We start from the raw sequence: 20,742 nt of genomic DNA, 5'->3' as shown, positions 1-20,742 counted from the left end.
ATAAATTTTAGAAGCATTCTGTCAAGTCCTTTTGGTATCTGATTAGGATTGCATTGAAGTTTTAAATTAATGTGGGGAGAATCAACATCTTTGCAGCGTTAGTCATCCCATTCTTGAACATAATACTTCTCTCCATTTATTTTGGTCTTTTTATTTGTGTCCTTCAATACAATTTTATTATATTTCTAATTAGTTTATTCCTAAGTATTTTGTTTTTGTTACTATGGTGAGTGGAATTTTAAAATTATTATTACATTTTCAAGCTGTTATTGCTGATATGTAGGAAAGCTATTGATTTGTTAATATTCATCCTTGTGCAGACACTTTGCTGAACTCACAAATTGTTGCTCTTGTATTTTCCTGATAATCACATCACCACAAACAATGGCAATTTGGCCTTTCCTTTCCAATTCTTAAACTTCTTCTTTGTTTTTAGTTTCTTGCTGCATTAGCTGTAACTTCCAGTACATTGTTGAAGAGTAGAGAGGCACTGGTTCATTTCTGACTACACTGGGTGTATCATTCAGGATAGGTCAGGTATGCTGCAGTAACAAAACATCCCCAAATATAGTGGTTTAACATGATACAAATTTATTTCTCATACTTCATGTGCAACCTGAGTCATGGGGTGGGGACAGGGGTTCCATTATTGCTGTTTCCCTTATTCCCTTATTGCTGTTTCTCAGAGATCCTGGCTGACGGAGGAGCTGTGCCTCCATAGACAGGTGCTTCTGTGATCACTATGGCAGGAGGAAGGGATGAGGTGAATTATGCATTGGCTTTGGAAGCTTCCACCCTAAAGTAACACATATTCTGTCCACTAGGATTTCAAAGCAAGTCCCATGGCTAAGCCTAACTTTCAATGGGGTAGAGAAGTGTGATCCTCCATAAGCCAGAGGACAACTGGACCGTGGGAATGCTTCTAATGTTCCATTATTACATACAGTGTTTGCTCTAAGTTTCTAGTAGATAACTATCAACCTAAAAAGCAAGTTCATGAGTTTGTTTAAAGTTTGTTAAGCAAATTGAGTTTGTCTGTATCATAAATGGGTGTTAACTTTTATCAAGTGACTTTATGCCACCTGTTTGATGAGCAAGTGTTATTTTTCCTCCCTTCATTTGTTAAGGCGTTTCTACATATTGTTCCTCTGCCCAGAGCATTCTCCCCCACTGCCCCCTCCAACTGCTTTTCCTAGTTAATTCCCTCTCATTTTTCAGAGCTCGCTCATACATTCAGCAAATATTTAATGAGTGATGCTGTGAGCCAGATGCTATTCTAGGCACTTGGGATACAGCAGTGAACAAAGCAGGCAAAAGCCCTCGCCCATCTGGCTCTTACACTGGAGTAGGAATAAACATACATAAATAAATAAGTAAATTATATAACATTTTGATGGTGTTAAGTACAACAGAAAAGAAGAAGAGCAGGGTGTGGGAGAACAGAGGTGCTGAGGGTGAGGTGTAGTCACAGTAGGTCTCACAAGAAAGTCACAGCAAGGCAACAGAGGCAGAGACAACCAGGCAGATAGCCGGAGGCAGACTTTTCCAGGCCAAAGACAGCTGCAGGGCAAAGGCCCTGGCCCGAGAGCTGCCTGGTGTGTTCCAGAGTGCTCAGGAGGTGGAGTTGAGTGAGTGAGGTTGGTAGAAAATGAGAAGGAATGGGGAAACAGGGGGACCATGAAGGCCTTGGAGGCCATAGTAAGGGCTTTGAGTTTTTCTTGGAGTAAGATGGGAGCCCTTGCAGGGTTTTGAGTAGAGGAGGGATGGAATCTAACTTAAGCTTTGAGAAGATGCCCCTGATGCAGTGTTGAGAATTGCCTTTAGAGTGGCAAGGGTAGAAATAGGGAGACGGGAGGAAAGTCCTGCAGTAAATAAGACACAAGGTAAAGATGCTCCCACAAGAGTCATAGCAGTGGAGGGGATTAGAAAGAAGTGTTTGGATCCCGGATATATTTTAAAGGAAAAACCATTACGATATTCTAATGGATTGGATGTGGAGCATAAGAAAATAAGAGAATGGCTCCAAAATGTTTGGCCTGACCAACAGGATGGATGGGTCAGCCTGAAGATCAGGATGGCTGACCAGATGGTCCACCCATCAGGACGGAATTGGGAGAGGCTTCAGGCGAGGATCAAGAGCCAGGTTTTCTTTTTCATTTTGATAAAATTTGTATTGAAATACTCACATACCATAACATTTACCCTTTTAAAATGTATGATTCAGTGATTCTTAGTATATTCACAAAGTTGTGCTGTTGTTACCACTATCTAATTCTAGACCATTCCCAAAGAACCCCATACCCATTCCTCCCTCCCTGACATCTACTTTCTATCTTTATGGATTTGCCTGTTCTGGAAACTTAATATAAATGGAATTATACAAAATGTGGCCTTTTGCATCTGGCTGCTTTCACTTAGTATAACGTCTCCAAGGTTCACCCGTGTTGTAGCATGTATTAGTGCTTCATTCTTTTTTATGGCTGAATAACATTGCATTGTATGGCTGTATTACATTTTACTTGTCTATTCATCAGTTGATGGATATTTGGGTTGTTTCCACATTTTGGCTATTATGAATAATGCTGCTGTCAACATTCATGTACAGTTGATATGTGAACATATGTGTTCAATTCTCTTGAGTACATACCTAGGAGTGGATTGCTGGGTCACATGGTAACTCTCTGTTTAATATATATATATATTTTTGTTTTGTTTTGTTTTGTTTTTTTTAAAGATGACCGGTAAGGGGATCTTAACTCCTGACTTGGTGGTGTCAGCTCCCAAGTGAGGCACGGGCCGGCCCGTCTGTTCAATATTTTGAGAAACTGTCAAACTGCTTTCCAAAGCAGCTGCATCACTTTACATTCTCACTAGTAATGTATGAGGGCTCCACCTTCTCCATTTCCTTGCCAACGCTTGCTATTGTTACCTTTTTTGTTATGCCCATCCTAATGGGTGTGAAGTGGTACCTCACTGTGGTTTTAATTTGCATTCCCCTAATGACTAGTAATGTTGAACATCTTCTCGTGTGCTTATTGGCTATTTGCATATCTTCTTTGAAGAAATGTCTGTTCAAAGCTTTTGTCCATTTGTAAAAGAGGTCTTTTTATTGTTGAATTGTAAGAGTTCTTCATTTGTTCTGGATACAAAAACCCTTATCAGATCTATTATTTCCAAATATTTCCTCCCATTCTGTGGGGTGTGTTTTAGGAGTTAGTCACAGACTTGTTGAATTTAAGATGTTTTATTAGACTATTAAATAGTTAAGTCTGGTAGAGAGGTGACAGCTAAGAGACATAAATACAGAATCATCAGTATATTGAAGAAGAATACTTAAAATCATGAGACTAGGTGCAATCTCTCATTAAGAGAATAAGGATAGAGGGAAGGAAGACGTCAAGAACTAAAGCCTGGGACACTTTAACATTCAGAAATCGGCAAGGAGGGGAAAAGCCACCAAAGGAGACTGAGAAGGGATGGCCAGTAAGACAGGAGACGACCAAGACGACCAAGAGTGTGTGGGTCTGGGAAGCCTGGAGACACAGAGCATGGAGAGGAGGCCGTGATCACCTGGTCAGATGTTCCTGAGAGGTGAAGACCATGAGGACTGAGAAACCACGCTAGGGTTTAACAACCAGGAGGTAATTGGTAACTTGACCAAGAGCAGTTTCAGAGGAACGCTGGGGTAGAAAGCCTCATAGGAGAGGGTTCAAGAGAAATGAAAGAAGAGGACTGGAGACAGCCCGCATGGACATCTCTTACAAGGAGTTTTGCTGCGAACCTAGGGTGGTAGGTAGAGGGAGAAGTGGAGGTCGAGGCCAAGAGCATATCTGTTTTCTTGTTTTGCTTTTAAGGAGAAACAGCATTGTGTCTGTGTCGGATGGGAATGATCCAGTGGGAGCCAAAGATTAACGGTGTAGGGAGAGGCATCCTTGAGTAGGTGATGGAACGGGACTGATCCCCAAGTGGGTGGCCTTTGACGGGTGCAGGCAGGTCCACTCGGGAAAGAGACGGGGAGGTGGCGTGTGGGTACAGACCTGGTGGGTAGATGGCAGGCCCGTCTGTGCTCCAACATCTCTGGAAGGGAGTGAGGCTGGAGGGGGGCTGGGGAGCGGGCGGGCGAGGGCAGAGGTACGAAAGGGTGTCTGGGGCAGGGCGAGCGCGGCAGGGGAGGACGCTCTGAGTCCGGTCGGCGCGCAGGGCGGGTCCGCGGTCCCGAATTGGAATCTCAGTTCAGATGCCGCCTCCTCCAGGAAGCCTTCCGACCCCCAGGCTCAGGCAGAGCCCCGTGCTGCTTCTCCCTCACAACTCTGGTTTCAACTGAAACGAAACATCAACTCTACCGCCGTTTCGTTCTTGAATCCCTGTGTCCCCACTAGACTGCAAACCCCGTGAGGACGTGAGCACAGCGGTCTAGTCCCCGCTGAAGCGCTACGTCTGTGCACGGCAGACTCTCAATGCATCATCGTGAAATAGTTGAATGTACGGATGAAGGGATGAATGAGACGTCCCAGAAGCGGCACGGGTGCTGCTCAGGGGACCTAGGTTTCTGAAGAAGCCCCTCCCGCACCCCTGGGTGACCACAACCCCCACCTCGTCCCCGGCTACCTCCGCCCGCCGCGCAGACCCTGCGGCTTTAAGGGCGGGCGGGCGCCGAGCCGGGCGGTGATTGGTGGTTTAGTCTCCGGTGCGGGATGAGCTCATCTGCAGCCAATGGCCGGGCAGCACCGGCCGGAGCCCCGCCCCCGGCTGCAGGGCGCACAGCGAGGCCCGCGGCGCACGCTCGCCCGCCGGCTGCACGGGTGGTGGCGGCAGGGGAGGTTTGGCCCCGCGGACCGAGCTCCTGGCTCGGGCAGGTACGGTGTTTGCCCGGCTCCTCGTCGGCCTCTCACTGCCCCAGCTGGCCATCCTGGGCCGCTCCCCGCGGGCCGGGGACTCGCGTGCACGCGCCGTTTTCTGTGTCCGGGTGCGGCGGGGTCGCTCCTGAAGCCGACCCGACTCGGATAGCTCAGCCTAGCCGGCCGAGGCCGCTCCTCCCCGCAGGCACAGGCCTCAGAGCTGCATGTCACCCTGGGCTGGGTCGAGCAGGGAGGGTGTGGCCTCTCCACCTCCTGGCCGCGCCAGGGCTCAGCTTCCCCGCTGGCTTGGGGATGCAGTTCTCCCTCCCCACCCCGCTGCTCCTGCTCGTGCTGTGCTCTCCTCCCTGACTGTACAGAGGTGGAAATGGCCTGGGGTCCGGGCCCTGTCCCTTCCCGGTGGGACCTGAGAGAGCAAAGGTGGCAGAGGCTGCAGTGAGGGGCTGAGGCAGCTCTGCCGGCCTCTCTCTGATCGCCTTCCTTTCCCGCAGCCACTGCTCCTATCCTTTTGGCCATCGGTGGCATACATTGCTCAGGGAGGAGCTGCTGTCAGGTCCTTGGAGACCACGTGTCCCCCTGGCCTTCTCAGAGACAGGGCCAGGAGGACAGATCCATCCCTTCCCTAGGTCTGGGTCACCCTGGCCTCCTTCATCTAACTCCATGTAAAGTGGCACCGAATGTGCTAAAGTGGCACAGTTAATCTGCCAACAGGCTTTAAGGCGGGTTCTGTGTCCAGCTGTCTGCCGTCTCCGTGGGGGTTCATCGCTCACAGACCACACCGACCTCAGGACCAAGGGAAACAAAGCAGGAGCCCCTCTCCCGGTAGAGGAGCCATTACGCTTAACCCGTAATGGTGAATGCGATTCCCCTAGGAGGAGAAGGGAGGGGAAAACAGGCAGGGAGGAGGGAACAGCATGAGGAATGGCCTTTGAGCCCAGAGTGTGTGGCTTCCTTACGTGTAATGCATACTAGACTCCAGGTGTGCTCTGTGGACACCTCGTGAAGGCAGCTCTGGGTCACAGGTATCCTCAGCTCTCTCCAGTGCACAACACGTAGTAGATGCTCCAGAAATATTTGTTGAACTGAATCTGAATGGAAAGGAAAACAGCCCCAAGCCATGTTATTGTTCTATCATTACCACCACTTAGGGAGGACTGGATCAGTGAAGAGACCTTACCCACATTAGCTCTGATCCCTCCAGCCTATGTCAGCACCATGCTCACCCAGTGAGCCAACCAGCCACCCCTATATGGGATCCGAACCCGCAGCCTTGGTGTTATCAGCACCACACTCTCCCAAGTGAGCCACGGGCCGGCCCTCCAGCCTGTGAAGGTGAATATTAGTCTACCAAATATTCAGTGGAGGAAACGGGGGTACAAATAGGGGTGTGGCTTCCATCTAGGTCCTCCCTAATGGATTTGCTTGTTCCAGATCCCAGCCGTAGGACAGCCATGAGCCTGGTGGCCTGCGAGTGCCTGCCCAGCCCCTGCCTGGAGCCTGCTCCCTGCTCAAGAGCACAGTCCCAGGCCCGTGTGTACCTGAAGCAGATTTGCAACCGGGTGGCTGCAGGGGCACCTGACATGACCAAGCGTGACTACCTGGTGGATGCGGCCACACAGATCCGGCTGGCCCTGGAGAGTGACGTTAGTGAGGACTACGAGGCAGCCTTCAACCACTACCAGAATGGCGTGGATGTGCTGCTCCGTGGTGTTCACGGTGAGGGCCAAGGCTGGGCAGGGACAGGGCAGTGCAGGGCTTGTCATCCATCTGTCCTGTCCTCTGTCCATCTATACTGGGTGAGCAGGGCACTATGCTGGCACTGCAGGGCTTCCATGAAGGATAATAATGTTAGCTAGCACTTATTAAACTATACTAAGTATATGCCCAGCACCATTCTAAGAGCTTTACCTATATTAACTCATTTGAGCCTCATAGTAATAGAAATTACTATATATGTTGTTTCACGTAGTTCCAAGTGTATGAGAACTATTATTTTATTCCCATTTTCTGGATAAGGAAACTGAGGCATGGGCTGTTACATCACTTGCTCAAGGCTCCACAGCTATCAAATGGCAAAGCTGGGCTTTGAACAGGTTTGGGTGCAGGGGCTGTGTACTTGACCCACTCACTGGACTGCCCCTGGAGCTTGGCTGGGCCCCTGCCCTCTGGGCACTTGCATTCTAGTTGGGGAGATCAGTGAGTTGATGATGACAATTATAGCCCTAGGTGGGAAGAGTGAGGGGGAAGTGAAGGGAGGGAAGAGGGAAACTGAGGCCACACTGGGCTAGCATAAGGCATTTTCTGGAAGTCAAAACTCTAATCTGAGCACTGAAGAATGGCAGGTGCGACGTCCAGCTGAAGGGCCAGAGAGTGTTCCAGAGAGAGAACAGGAAAGGCCTGGAAGTGAGAGGGAAGGCCTCTTCTGGGCAGGGTGAGGCACTTCCATGCTGGGGAGAGGCTGGTGCTGAGGGCAGTGTGAGACCTCTGAGGGCCCAAATGGGAATTTGTTTAAAAATGGACTCATCCTTCCTACCCTCCTGCTAAAGAGACCCCTGAAAGCCTGTCCAGTGAATTTCTTGGCCCTCCAATCCTGGTCCCCACCCTGTCCTTTTTCACACTGGCATCAGAGATGGAAGAAACTCTCTAGAAGCATGTCTCCTCCTCTGAAAAAATGACGTGGAAATCCCCACCCTGTACCTTCCCAGAGTGTGATGGCAGCCAGCAAGGTGGTGGGTGCCAACTGTAAAGGTGCTGTCAGGCTGAGGGGTGACCGTGGTTCCCAACCTCCTCCTGCCATCTTGCTTCCTCCTCCTCCGCTGCTGGTCTCCCACCCCAGAGGAGGGATCGAGAACAGATCTCCTGTGGAGGACAGAGGGCAGGCAATGGGAGCTGGAACACCAGCTCTCCAAAGCCATGGTGGGGGGCAGGGGTGGGCCCTGGTGACTCTCGTCCCCCACAGTTGACCCCAACAAGGAGCGATGTGAGGCTGTAAAGCTGAAAATTACCAAGTACCTGCGACGGGCGGAGGAGATTTTCAACTGCCACTTGCAGTGGACACTGGGCAGTGGAGCCAGCCCTGGCACGGTGAGAAGACCCCTCCCCAAAGGCCTGAGGAGCAAGAGGGCTCTGAGAGGAGAGGGCTGAGGCCCTCATACCCACAGGCCCATCCAGGGCTTCAGGATAAGGTGGGCTGGTGTGAGCCAGAGTTGCCTGCCCCATTCACCCCCTGGCTTCCTCTCTTTCCAACGCCAGCACGGTTCATTTATTTTCAAACACTGAATCATCCCCAGTCCTGTCTCACACCCTCACAGAGCATTTGACATATGTACACATCTACATCTACAAACCTGACACAGCTCCATACATGTTTGCATGTGTGCACGCTCAAAGCCTCCAGATTGTTTCTTTTGTGAATTCAATTGCAGCAGACTCCAACACCCACATGTGCACACACACACACACACACACACATGAATGCATGCGTGCCCAAAGACTCTCCCATAAGGCTCTTCCTAACCCAGTGGGCACTGGGTGTAGGTTGAAATTGCACATACACTTCTCATGCCACAGGTGTGCACAGTCACACGCACATACCCTCCTAGGCTCACCGCGTCGTGCAAGGCTGCCTTTCCCCAAAGCAGGTGCTTGGCCTTCAAGGCATGTTATATAAGACCCACATGATCCTAGGTTTTTTCCTTACCCCCTATCTTGGGAGCATCTGCCTCCTGTGGATGAGGCTTTTGAGAAGGGGTTCTGAAGCCCCTAGAACTTTCTGGCCTTGGACAAGGGCTGGGAGGGGCGGGGCTGAGTGAAGAGTTGGATCCCTGCCAGTCAAGGCCAGCTTCTCTGCTTAGCCTGTCCTTGCCTGTACCCAGTCCTGCCCGCTGTGTTCCCCACTGCTCTCCTGGCAGCCAGAAGCCCTGCCCACAGCCTGGGAGGAAGCCAAGGCTGAGGAGGGCTTAACCTGAGGCTGCGGGTGGCCTGTCTCCCTCCTCTGCAGGGTTTCAGCAGCCTGAGGCTCCGGCCCATCCGCACACTGAGCTCTGCCCTGGAGCAGCTGAGGGGCTTCAGGGTGGTTGGAGTCATCGAGAAGGTGAGTGAGTGACACCTGCAGTGTGTGCGATTGGATGGAGCAGGTGAGGAGAGAGACGTGATGTGATGGAAGGAGATCTGTAGCAGCTGTCCCCACTTCTCTGGGTAGGGTGGAGGACAGGGTCAGAGGGGAGAGCAGTTGTATCCAGTGGCTCCCACCTCTCCCCCACCCCCAACACACTAGTCAAGTCCTGGAGAGGAGAGCGTGGAGAATGAGAAGAGACAGACAGCCCCCTCTCCACAGCCTCCCAGCGAAGACACAGAAAACCCACTTACAGGGAGAACTGAAACAGAATCGGCAGGAGAAGCTGTGCCCAGGTGCCCTGCCAGCTCTCGCTGCCCTGCTCATTCCTCCGCTTCCCACAGCCCTACCCCACACTTACTGTGCACCCAGGGCTGCAGCCAGAGCCAGAGCCTTTCTCCACTGAGCACAGCTCAGGACTTCCCGTGGCTAGAATGTGCTCATTTCCAGAAGCCTGTCCTGCAGAAGCCTCCAGCTGGCCTGGGCATTGCCCGGGCCTGGGCAGCTCTGCCCTTTCTCTCGTGCCACCCTCACCCTCCACTGACCCCGTCTTGCACCCTTTCCCTTAATTCAGGGCAAACAGAAAGATGGGAGGTAACACCCTAACCCTTACTTGGGGAAATCAGAAAGAACAAAGTTAGGGCAAATGAGAGCTGAGCCAGTATTGGGTTCCCCTCTGCCCCCACCCAGAGATACCGAGTAGTTACTAAAGCATTTCTTTCCCAAACTGGCTGTTTATCAGAATCACCCGGGGAGCTTCCTAAAACTACAAATGCCTGGGCCCCACCGCAGACCTGTGGAGTCAGAATTTCCAGGGTTGAGACCAGATACTTGTCATTTAAAATACTCATTGGGTGGTTTTGGTGCATCTGGGGGCCCCTAGAGACAAGAACAGTGTGGGCTTCCCCACATGTGAGATGATGTGCTGCCTGGGCAGTGCACAGGCTGGCCATGGGCAAGTGCCTTCATCTCTCTGAGCTTTGGTTTCCTCATCTGTTAAGTGGGGTAAGAATCCTAGCCCCACAGGCTGATCCGGGAAATAAAACTAAATAATTTTGGAGAAAGGCCTGGCACACGCCAAGACGTTTAATATATATTCGATGGCTATAAATGCAAGTGACAAGAGAGAGCAGGGAGGCGTGCAGGCTCCCATTCTTGGTTCTTCTCCAGCTGCTTCTCCTAGGTCCCTGGAATAGGCCCCAGACTGTCAGCTAAGGCACAGCCAGCTTCCATCTGTGGCAGTCTCTCTCCCACTGCAAACTGGCCAAGCTCCCATCCTGGCCAAGCACAGCAGCTCCCACAGACAGGCTGGAGAGGCGACTGATACCATTTCCCCCAGTGAGATCCTGCTAAACCATAGGTGTTATGATGACAGGGGTTCTAAATTGAGTAAATTTGGGAAACGGTGAGTTAAAGTTACATTACTTTGTTTGCTAATTACAGGACCTCTGAGAGCTTTTAGGATGCAAATGTATACCAGAGTCTCCAAGAAGGAGGTCTGTGAGAATTCCCAAATTTGCTTAACCCCAGGACATGCGTTTGCAAAGGATTTAGGAATCCAGCATTCTGAGGCCTGTGCAGATGGAAAGCACAAATTAAGGCCAAGCCCAACCATTCTGTTTTGAGATTGCCCTTCTTACCTTTTTTACCCTTTCTTGGGCACTAAGCTTCACTTTCTTCCCGAGATCCTGCTTCCTTTTCCTGTGTCATAACCAAGCCAGGAACAGCACTTTCACCAAATTAGGAAAGGTGTGACAGCCACTGGGCCCAGATCCCTGTGGCCAGGCCTGGATATGCTGTTGCCCCTGTTCCGTTCCATGGCTCTGCCCAGGCAGATCCAGGCGGAGGGCAGTGCCAGCCCGCAGCAGCCTTCAGGCCCAGGGAGGAAGCACAGGGCTTGCTCAGGATGATACTTGAGTTCCCCCAAAGGTGCCCAGTTGTTAGGGTTAACTGGGCTGGGGAGGGGGTCTCCAGGGGCTGAAGAGATGTTGGCAGGGGGAGGGGGAGGCAAGGAGCAGCAAGGTGGGTGGGTCAGGAACTAGGTAGGCAGCCAGAATACCCAGGGGTCTGCTCTCAGGGAGCCTGGGGGGCCAGGGAGATGTCTCTGGGTATTTGCTGAGCTTGTCTAGGAGCCAGGCTCAAGTTGGGGATGGGGAAGAAAAAAGTCATCCAAGTCACATCTTGTTTTATTTGGCTCAATAACAGGTTTTTTTGTATGTCTTTTTTTTTTTTAAATTATTACCAACATTTAAAAATATGCAGATTTCACAAAACGTCCAGATTTCTTGCTTCTCTTGAAAAATTAGAAGATCTGGAAATGTTGGGCTCACATTCCCACATGGCAGCAGGGAGTGGAGGAGGAGCTGGCCTCTTTAAGGGAGCATCAGCCCTCCCATTCGCGCCTGTCCCCACCCACCCGCTTTTTTCACGTCTGATCCCTGTGGGCCTTTGAGTTTGAGAACCTGTTTGAAGCTTTTGGGCTTGTTTGGCCCATCAGAGATTCTTCGTGGGATTTTGATTTTTGGGGCATCTTTAAAGAAAAGATTTACTGTGTTTCACCAAAGTTGCAATTGTCCCTGTGTCCCAAGAACTCAGTGGGTTTCTTTTTTTGAAAAGATTCTTTTTAAAAAGGTGAGAGCAGCCACTCAGAACCTCCTTCCATCTTCCCAATAGTAAAGCTCACCTGACATTCTCAATGCATGTTCCCATTTACAGAGCAATGGCATTAAATCCTCACAGTCACCCTGTGGGAAAAAACATTATATATTGTGTTGTCCAATAAAGTGGCACTAGCCACACAAGACTATTCATATTAATTGAAATTAAGTATTCTATATCTCAGTTGCACTGGCTACATTTCAAGGGCTGGATAGCTTCATGTGGCCAATGGCTTCTAAAATGCAGATATGTAATATTTCCCCCATGGTGGAAAGTTCTGTTAGAGAGGGCTGTTTTAATAGTAGTCTTACAGAGAATGAAACTGAGGTTTATAGAGGTCAAGTGATAGATAGTGCTCTGTCCCCCAAACCACTGAGCAAAAGAAGGGAATTATTTGTTTGGTTGTGTTAATGGGAAAATGCCCCCTCTGCTGCCTTTTTGTGATATAATGAGAGAGAAAGGAGTTTAAAACAGAAAAAATAAATAAATAAAAAAAAAGAAACTCCTCACCATCCTAACTCCAAGAAAATCACTGTTAAATGTTTTGGTCTAATTCTTTCTAGATAAATGGTGGGTTTTAGTATATTTAAAAAAACACAATTGTTTCAATATATGGATCAAGTTTTATTTCTGGCTTCCCCAGCCTTCACTGCTGGGTTTTTGGACTCTAAATTAGAGGGCCTTGCCCTGGACAAGATAGTGGGGAATACCGCTTGGCAAGAGACAATGGGGAATTATCCAGGCCGTTAGTACTTGTGGGAAACTCTGTTCTCCTCAGTGACCCAGAGTTTTCTTCCTTTCTTTTTCAAATATTGCACAAGTCAGGGAGCCAGATGGGGCTTGGTCTCTGGCCGTTGGAGGAGAGACCTCTGGTGGTCAGAAGGGACACTTCACTCCTGCAGCAGGAAGGACCCTGGGTGCTCATGTAGTCAGTCCACTGCTTTCATTTTTACTGATGAGGATAACTGAGGCCCAAAGAGAAAGCGCTTGCCAAGGGCCTATATTCAAACCCGGACCACTTTGTAGCAGTGGGACATAGGCAGTATAACCTCTGTGAAGTTCAATTTCTTTATCAATAAAATGGATCACTAATATCTCTCACCTGGTAGCGTTGTAGGTCTAAAATTGAATAATAGCCTGTGTAAAGTGCTTAACACGGAGATAGCGCTTTATAGCCAATATGACCCCCTTTTGCAGTTAAGAAGAGCAAGGTTCACAGAGGTGATGTGGTAACTGACATGCTCATGGCCCTTACATTCACAGAGGACTTTCCCATTTATGGCCTCAACAAACCAGTGATGTAGGGAAGATGGGCATTTATAATTCCTCCTTGGTAGATGAGAAAATCAGTTCACTTGTTCAAGATCTAGTGCCCTTTCCCCTACCCTAATCCTAGGCTGCAGCTTTCATCACTGCCCAGTGGCTTGGGCTCAGGGCCCAGCTCCCACACCCCACCACAGCTGGCCTATGTCCTCCCTGGGGAGAGTGTCTTCAGGGCAGGCCCATGGCCAAGGAGTCACAACACAGGGTGCTGGGCTTACTGCCACCTGCCCCTCATCTCGGTTGAATCTTCTGCCTTCCTGCCCTGTGTGCCCCCTCCTACAGCTGGGACCCACCCCTGCCCACCACTGGGATGAGTCAAGGGCTCAACTCCAAACAAGGCCCTTAACAGTGATTGGCAGGCTCTGCCTCTAACCAAAACCAGCATGAAAAGGAGAGGGTTGCTCTTCAAAGACAGCCTCTGCAAGGGCTGGCCTGTGGCTCACTTGGAAGAGTGTGGTGCTGATAACACCAAGACCAAGGGTTCGGATCCTATATAGGGATGGCTGGTTAGCTCACTTGGGAAAGCGTGGTGCTGACAACACCAAATCAAGGGTTAAGATCCCCTTACTGGTCATCTTTAAAAAAAAAAAAAAAAGCCTCTGCAGAGAGGACTTTATTTAAAAGAAGATGGGGCAGGAAAAGAGACCTGAAGAAGCAGGCCAAGCCCATGGTGTTAGTGACCTGGAGCCACACTCCCAGAGCCTCGGCTTTCTCACTTGTCAGAGATCAGAGGAAGTGACTGGCTCTGAGGTCCCCTCAGCTGTGATGCCCTCAGGCCCTGCAGGATGGTGGGGTTCTTGCCGAGGCCTGGGGTGAAGGTTGATCTCCGTGGGTCCCAGTAGAAGAGGGCTTCCTCAACCTCCCCCCAGGCCACACAGGATCTGGCCCAGCCCGAGCAGGGGAGAAGGGAGAGCCTTCTTACAACGTGGGGCCCCTCACCCCTGCCCAGCAGCTGAGGCTCTGGCCCCCTCACCGTGCATGTGTGAAGCACCTACTATATACATCCCTGTGCTGTGCAGGGCTCTGGGAATACAGAGCTGCACAGTGTGGTCTCTGCTTACAGTCCAGAGGGGAGACAGGAGCTTAGACACACCTGCTGAGGGTGAGCCCAGAGAGCACTGGAAACAGATTAGGGGCCACAGACAGTCGCTAATTTGGGAAGGCTTCCTAGTGGAGTTAGCACCTGAACTAAGACCTGCAGCTCTGGCAAGAGTGGATGAGCAGGACTAATGTCAGCTTGGGAGTGAGAGGCACACTGTGCACCACCAAAGCCTGCCCTCCCTGCCCTGCCATGGAGTGAGTCAGCCTCCATGGAGGAACCTGGGGACTAGGGCTGGGACCACGGAGCCCCAGGAAGTAGCATGTGCCTTGACCAGTGCCTTCTGGACTTTGGCAGGTGCAACTGGTCCAGGACCCAGCAACTGGAGGGACCTTCGTGGTAAAGGCAGGTGTCACCCAGCCCCCTGCCATTCTGCATTCCCCTTGGAACTTTCTCAGAGCTCTTAGAAACCCCTACCCTCTGAGGAAGCCCCTAGCCAGAACCTGCATCTGAAGTCCATTCCCCTCCAAATCCAAAAGCTGTTTGTTCTGCCTGAGATGCTCCCTTCTCCCAAACACACACTCACTATCTCTCTCTCTCTCTCTCTGCCCATCCTTGGCCAGGAGGGTGGAGGACCTGGATTCTATGGGGGAAATAGCAGTGAGGACCATGTTGGGAACTGGGGGAAGCAGTTGCTCCTCAGGGTGGCTCTCACCCCTCATACAGGTGCCCTTGAAACCAGGGCTAGGATGTGCACTAACTGCAGCAGCCTCTGGCCTGTCCCCAGCTGATCTGCCTGCTGTGCCCCGTACCCAGAGCCTGCCCAGGTGCCACACGGTGAGCCGGGAGCGGCTGACCATCATCCCACACGGAGTTCCGTACATGACAAAGCTGCTGCGGTACTTTGTGAGCGAAGACTCCATCTTCCTGCACCTGGAGCATGTGCAAGGTGAGGGGACCTGAGGGGCCCCTGTCAGCTGCTCAGGCCTTTGGGGTATTGTTATCACCTGCCCGCTTAAAAAGCTGAGCCCTGGGGAGGGGAGGGACTTGCCCCAGATGCGAATCACAGACCAGGGGACCCAGTCTTTCTGGAGGCTGCTGGCAGGATGAGACCATCATGGGCCTCTGTGTGGTGCTAAGGGCGCAGGGGACATCCTGGGAAGGATGTTCACACCCTAGGTGGGTGTGAGGGCATTTATGCAGCTGTCTCCTTTGGCACGGTTTCCTCCAGTCTTGGCTCTTTTCATTTTGCTGGGCTGTGCCCATGCCTCCGAGTGGCTACACGGGATGGTGGTGACTGAAGCTGCAAGGACAGGAACTGGGTCATACAGCAGATATTTATTGATGGTTATAGTGGTCACTTTTTAAAATGAGGTACACATCCTTAGGTCATGACATATAGTCATTGCAAGTCTGTGCCTGGCCTCCTTTAAATTTTGTTGTACCATTCTCTCTAAAAAAACAAAAATTATAAATATGTTGAACACTGGTGAACCCACCACCCAGCCCCAGGACATGAACAATACTTTATATCTACTTGGGGGTTAAGAATCTGTGGTATGCCAGGTTGTGAAGCTGGACCTCCTCAGGTGGGTTGAGAGGAGGGGAGGGAGCAGAGGTGCGGAGGCTGAGCTAGGCCAGGACACCTGGAAGACAGGGGAGGTAGAGTGGGACAGGGCCTGGTGTCCACGCTCTTCTTCCCCCACCACTCCATCCCCATGCTCCCCACTCCCTCTTCGTGGCCCAGGAGGCACTCTCTGGTCCCACCTGCTCTCCCAGGCGTACCCCCAACATGCCGGGCTCAGGCCTGGCTCCACCCAAGAGAGGATAAAGGCTCAACTCAACTCCCACCTCAGCCTCCTGACCCCAGCGCAGCTCCCCTGGGGCCACACCACCAGGCGGGACAGAATCTTCCTGGAGCATCAGCGGACTTCTCAGAGCGTTCCCCCAGCTAGGGAGGCCTCATCCATCAGACCCCAGAGAGAGGCTGAAGGTGAATCCACAGCCAGGACCAGTACTTCCTGCTCCTCAGACCTTCCAAAGCCCCCAAGGGACCACCTGCACCTTCAACCCAGGCGGGCTGGCCAGAGCATGGACCCCAACCCCCCTTGGGGGCTCCCTTGGGTTCGTGAGGGGGCCAGCCGGGTGCTGGGGGGCTGTGGCCAAGGCAAAGGTCAGAGCCGCCCATGGGTGGGTGGTGCTAGCCAGGGGAGCGGCAGGGCCGCCTGGAGCGTGAGGGAGGAACAGGTGAAGCAGTGGGCAGCTGAGATGCTGGTGGCACTGGAGGCGCTGCATGAGCAGGGGGTGCTGTGCCGGGACCTCAACCCCCGGAACCTGCTCCTGGACCATGCAGGTAGGTGTGCCAGCTTCCCTGCCCTAACCCTCAGGTGGGAGGCCCCCAAAGCCTCCAGACAGGAGGGTTCCCCAAGATCAAGGGGACCTCAGAGGTTATCTGCTTCTTTCTCTGCATCCATCCAGCCTTTCACACAGGACTCAATGCCTGAGTCTGGTTGGCCAACGTGGGGCTTGGGAACAAGTCCCTTCTGCCCCATAAGCTCCTAGGAATGCCCCATGGTCTCTGGGCCTCAGGGCCCAGCATGGCCATTGGCTCCTGCCCTGTGACTATGTCGTTGATGCCCCTGGAACCCCCTCCCCCATGCCAGCTGCTCAATGATGGCTACCCTCAATCTTTGTCCCTCCTTATTCCTCCCTAACAAACACTGAATGAAAAGGTCACATCCGGCTCACGTATTTTGGCCAGTGGTCAGAAGTGGAGCCCCAGTGCTGCAGGGAGGCTGTGGAGAACCTATATAGTGCCCCAGGCAAGAGGGGACAGGATCTTGGGTGCCTTCATGTGGGTTGAGCCTGGGGGTTGAGAATGACAGGGGATGGGTGGTGCCTGGGTAGGAAAATGGAGAGGGCCCTCAGGTGAGGCTGAGAGATGTGTGTTCTTGTTCTTGCAGAGGTGGGTGGGATTTCTGAGCTGACAGAAGCCTGTGACTGGTGGAGCTTTGGGTCTCTACTCTATGAATTGCTGACGGGAATGGTGAGTAGCTGGGCAGGGTATAGAGCCCTGGTGGGTGCCACTGAGTGCAGGATGGGGAGGACTTAGTCCATTCAGACAGTGTCTGGGCAGAAGCTACCTGGTTCTACAAGACCTGGCCATTGGGCTAGATGTCCTGCCACTACAGCTGCTCCCAGCCACCCCCACAGGCCACGAGAGACACAAAGCACCACTCTCATCCAGGCCATGGACACACCTAGCACCCCTACCACTCTAGTGGCTATAGTTAATGGGACCGCCAACTTATGTGAAAGAGAGTTGAGTTGGGATGGTCAGGGATGGTCTCGCAGCTCATCCTGACCTCCTGGGAAGGTTCTGGGAGAGAGAGCTTGGGCCTAGGTTTGGAAGGAGAGTAGAATTTGACACAGCTCTTCTCTCTCAGAAGGCTGCTGGATCACCCCCCTGAGCCTCCTCTCACTTCTCCAGCCATGACCTTTGGGGCTGAAATCCCCACACCTCAGCTGGAGGATAGGAGAGAGAGACTCTTTCATCCAGGCCAGCAGCTGCCCTGTCCTGCCTAGGTCAGCCAAGAGCTCAAGGTTCCCCACGTTCAGGATGCCAGCTCTGTCCTCTGTCCTCCCCCAGATGAGTTCAGCACTGCATCTGGGGCCAGTTAGGCTAGGTAGCAATGGAGAGGCCAAACTACAATTGGGCAGGAAACAGCAGAATGGATGCAGTGTGACCTGAAGTCCAGATCTGACCAGTCCATCCTGGCTGCCTCCTGCTTTTGTCCCATAGCCCAGGGCTTCTGGGAGCCCTGGCTACACATATCCTGAGTGGCTCTCCCCTGATCTCACATCATCTCTCCATCCCAGGGCTCCTGGTCTGCCTCCTGGGAGTTTCTTGTAGCTCATCCTTACCTCCAGACAGGCCCTCTGCTCTCCAAAGCTGCATCTTTCTGGGGTATGGAGAGGTCCTACTTTCTTCTCTTGCCATGCCCCTGCCTTGGCCCTAATGGTAGAGTGCCATGGCCTGCTGTCAAATGAGCAGCCCATGAGGATTTTCTTCTGTACAGAGACAAGTTCCAGTGCTATTCCCAATAGTGTGCCCGCCCTGATTGCAACCCAAGATTGATGCTTCTAGCAAGCTTGGAGCCAGAGGGATCTGGGTTCAAATCCTACACTCAGCACAAGTCCCTTTACTCCACTGAGCCTGCTTCTTGTCTTTAATGGTAATGTCTGTCAGGCACCTAGTGCAGTGTCTGGCATACAGCAGATCCAAAGCAAAAGGCAGCTATCAATGTCATCATCTCATCCCCATGGGATGTGACACAGGGGGAAAAAATCCAGGCTGCCACTGGAGTGTACAGACCTTCCTGGGGTTGCCTCCTCAGATCCCCTTCATGTGTCCTTCCAGGCACTATCCCAGAGCCACCCGTCAGGAATCCAGGCCCACACCCAGCTCCACCTGCCTGAGTGGCTCAGCCACCCAGCAGCCTCCCTACTGACAGAGGTGAGGTATGGCCAAGCCTAGAGGCAGCAGCTTTTTAGCCTAAGTGGTGGGATGGGGGGCCAGAATTGTGTGTGCTTTGTACTCAATGTCTGATGTGCGTGCAGGAGGGCAACAGGGACAACAAACTTCTGTATGTTGGTAGCCAAACAGCACCAATGTCCCCCAGGGTAGAACTAGGGTTCTGGGGGCCAGGTTGGCAGGAAGTGAGTCCTCTAGGAGCCATGTTGATTGGAGTCCTTGGAGGTCAGCCCCTGCCTCGGCAGTGTGGGTGGAGGAGGCCTGCCCAGGGTGCTGACTGGGCCTCTCTCTGCAGCTGCTGCTGTTTGATCCTACGCGGCGCCTGGGCGCTGGAGGCAGTGGTATCAGCAGACTCAAGTCCCACCCGTTTTTCAGTTCTATCCAGTGGAGCAAAATGACAGGGTAAGAAGGGTGGGTGGGCGATGGCAGCAGCTGGCCTGGTTTGGATCTCCTCTTCTGCCTGTCACCTGGGGCTGGCTCCTCTGATCAATGGGCTCCAGGCAAAGAATGTAGGGCAGCTGCTTTTCCTGCTCAGCTCCCACCTTCAGCCTCAGCTCCTGGAGAAGCTGAGGAGGGGCAGTGAGGCCCACCCTCTAAGCAGCTTGAACGCTCTCACCTGTCAACAGATACATGTTGAGCACATACCTTCTACCTTTAATGTGGACCTACTGCGTGAAAGGGTGACTTCTGTTGCATTAGCTCTGAACTACTAACCACCTGCTGAGCCTACCGTGAGGTTCTGTGACTCTCACTCACTGCCATGTTGTGCTCCACTTGGGACATCTCTGGAGACTCACCTCAGGATACTGATCCACTGACTCAGTGAACCAAACCAGGGCTTTCCTGGCTGGTCATCTTAGTCATGCACACTAGAGGGTCTCTACCACCAGCACTGTTCCTGCAGGGGGTGGGGAAGCAGGGAAGCAGCCTGTAGTGTGGAGTGAGGTGGAAACAGGATGATCCACTCTCACTCCTGACCATGCCCCCTCTCTCATGATTTCAGACTTTATAGAGCAAAAGGAAGGGAGGGGAGGAAAATAAAAAAAGATAAAGAGGGATGGGGGAAGGAGGACTGACAGCTCTGCCACTTGGAGCAAGTTTGAAAATAGAATAAAGTGCTTTCTTCCCCAGCTGGCCCACCCATGGCAAGGGAAGAGGGAAGCCTGCCCCATGGGTCTAAGAGGACGTGGCAATTCAGCCTCCAGGCTGAAGCAGCTAAGACATGTTGTGCCCATTAGTATTCCCTTCTCAGGCATTGGTTCTGCTTACCATTTTGCATTTTGGTCTTGAGGTTCCACTCAATTCACTGCCCACTGTGACTTCAGCCCCTTTTGGAATGAGAAACCACAAAACAAATGGAATAATTATCCACACTTTTAGCCAGAAACAAGATGTTTCTGATCTCTTAAGTCCTGGGGAAATTGGTTATTCCAAAGACAGTTCCCCCGAGGTTTGGGGACTCCTCTCAGGACTCATGCTATCACTGGGGTGTGGCACCTGAGACAAACTTCCACTAGACCTCTGCCTCCAGCTCCTTCCTGCCAGCATCTCGAACACCAGCAGGTGGCGCCTCTGACACTATTTGCTGGTCTGACTCTGACGGCCCAGCTCTAACTTTCAGGCTAGAGACTTGTGTCCTGGAGTGGCAAGATGCTTCTCAGGCCAACGCCAGCAGAGAGGACCTGGGAAAGCGCAGCCTGTGTGTGAGGTCCATGTCGTCCTAGCTTTCCCTGGGGGTTGCACATCCTGCAATAAAGCTTGCTCTTGCCTATGGTGTCCTTGTTTTATTGAAGCAATGAGAGCAGCCTGCCAGCAGGGACAGGCATAGAGATGCTCTGTGGTAGTCAAGCGACCTTGCAGCCTGCTACAAGTAGGAAGTAGGAAGCAGGGCTGGTGTGAGCAGCATGCCAGCTAGCAGACTAGCCTAAGGCCTCCGGAGAAGTGTTGTCATGTCAGGGGCACTGGGATCTGCAGGAAATAAAATAGGGAGGGGCATGGTACCTGGGGGGAATACTAGTTTAATCCTCATAGACTGTTCACAAGTCTGTGTTCCTTCTGCTACACTCCCTCAGTCATGCCAGACCACTTCCGACCACTGCTTCACGAAGTGCAGGTCACACTTCAGGGCCTCATACAACATACATGGCACACCCAGCACTGTTGTGCCCTGGGTTAGAATACTGTGGTCCCAGCCCTAACAGGGCTTATAGTTTATCTT

General features: G+C 52.0%; 1 protein-coding gene across 1 annotated transcript; it reads left to right on the top strand.

The window, feature by feature from the left end:
* The first annotated feature begins 4,805 nt into the window (after positions 1-4,805).
* RPS6KL1 (ribosomal protein S6 kinase like 1) lies at positions 4,806-19,593 on the top strand. Its single transcript, XM_063089782.1, has 11 exons — positions 4,806-4,856; positions 6,288-6,572; positions 7,816-7,940; positions 8,857-8,949; positions 14,348-14,395; positions 14,807-14,939; positions 15,738-16,343; positions 16,723-16,812; positions 16,954-17,036; positions 18,411-18,506; positions 18,820-19,593. The coding sequence occupies exons 2-11, from the start codon at positions 6,308-6,310 to the stop codon at positions 18,928-18,930; spliced, it is 1,650 nt and encodes a 549-aa protein (XP_062945852.1). The 5' UTR covers positions 4,806-4,856; positions 6,288-6,307; the 3' UTR covers positions 18,931-19,593.
* The last annotated feature ends 1,149 nt before the right edge of the window (positions 19,594-20,742 follow it).

This window comes from Cynocephalus volans, chromosome 3 (genome assembly GCF_027409185.1).
Source record: "Cynocephalus volans isolate mCynVol1 chromosome 3, mCynVol1.pri, whole genome shotgun sequence".
Taxonomy (NCBI): Eukaryota; Metazoa; Chordata; class Mammalia; order Dermoptera; family Cynocephalidae; genus Cynocephalus; species Cynocephalus volans.
This window is presented reverse-complemented; position numbering and strand designations above follow the sequence as displayed.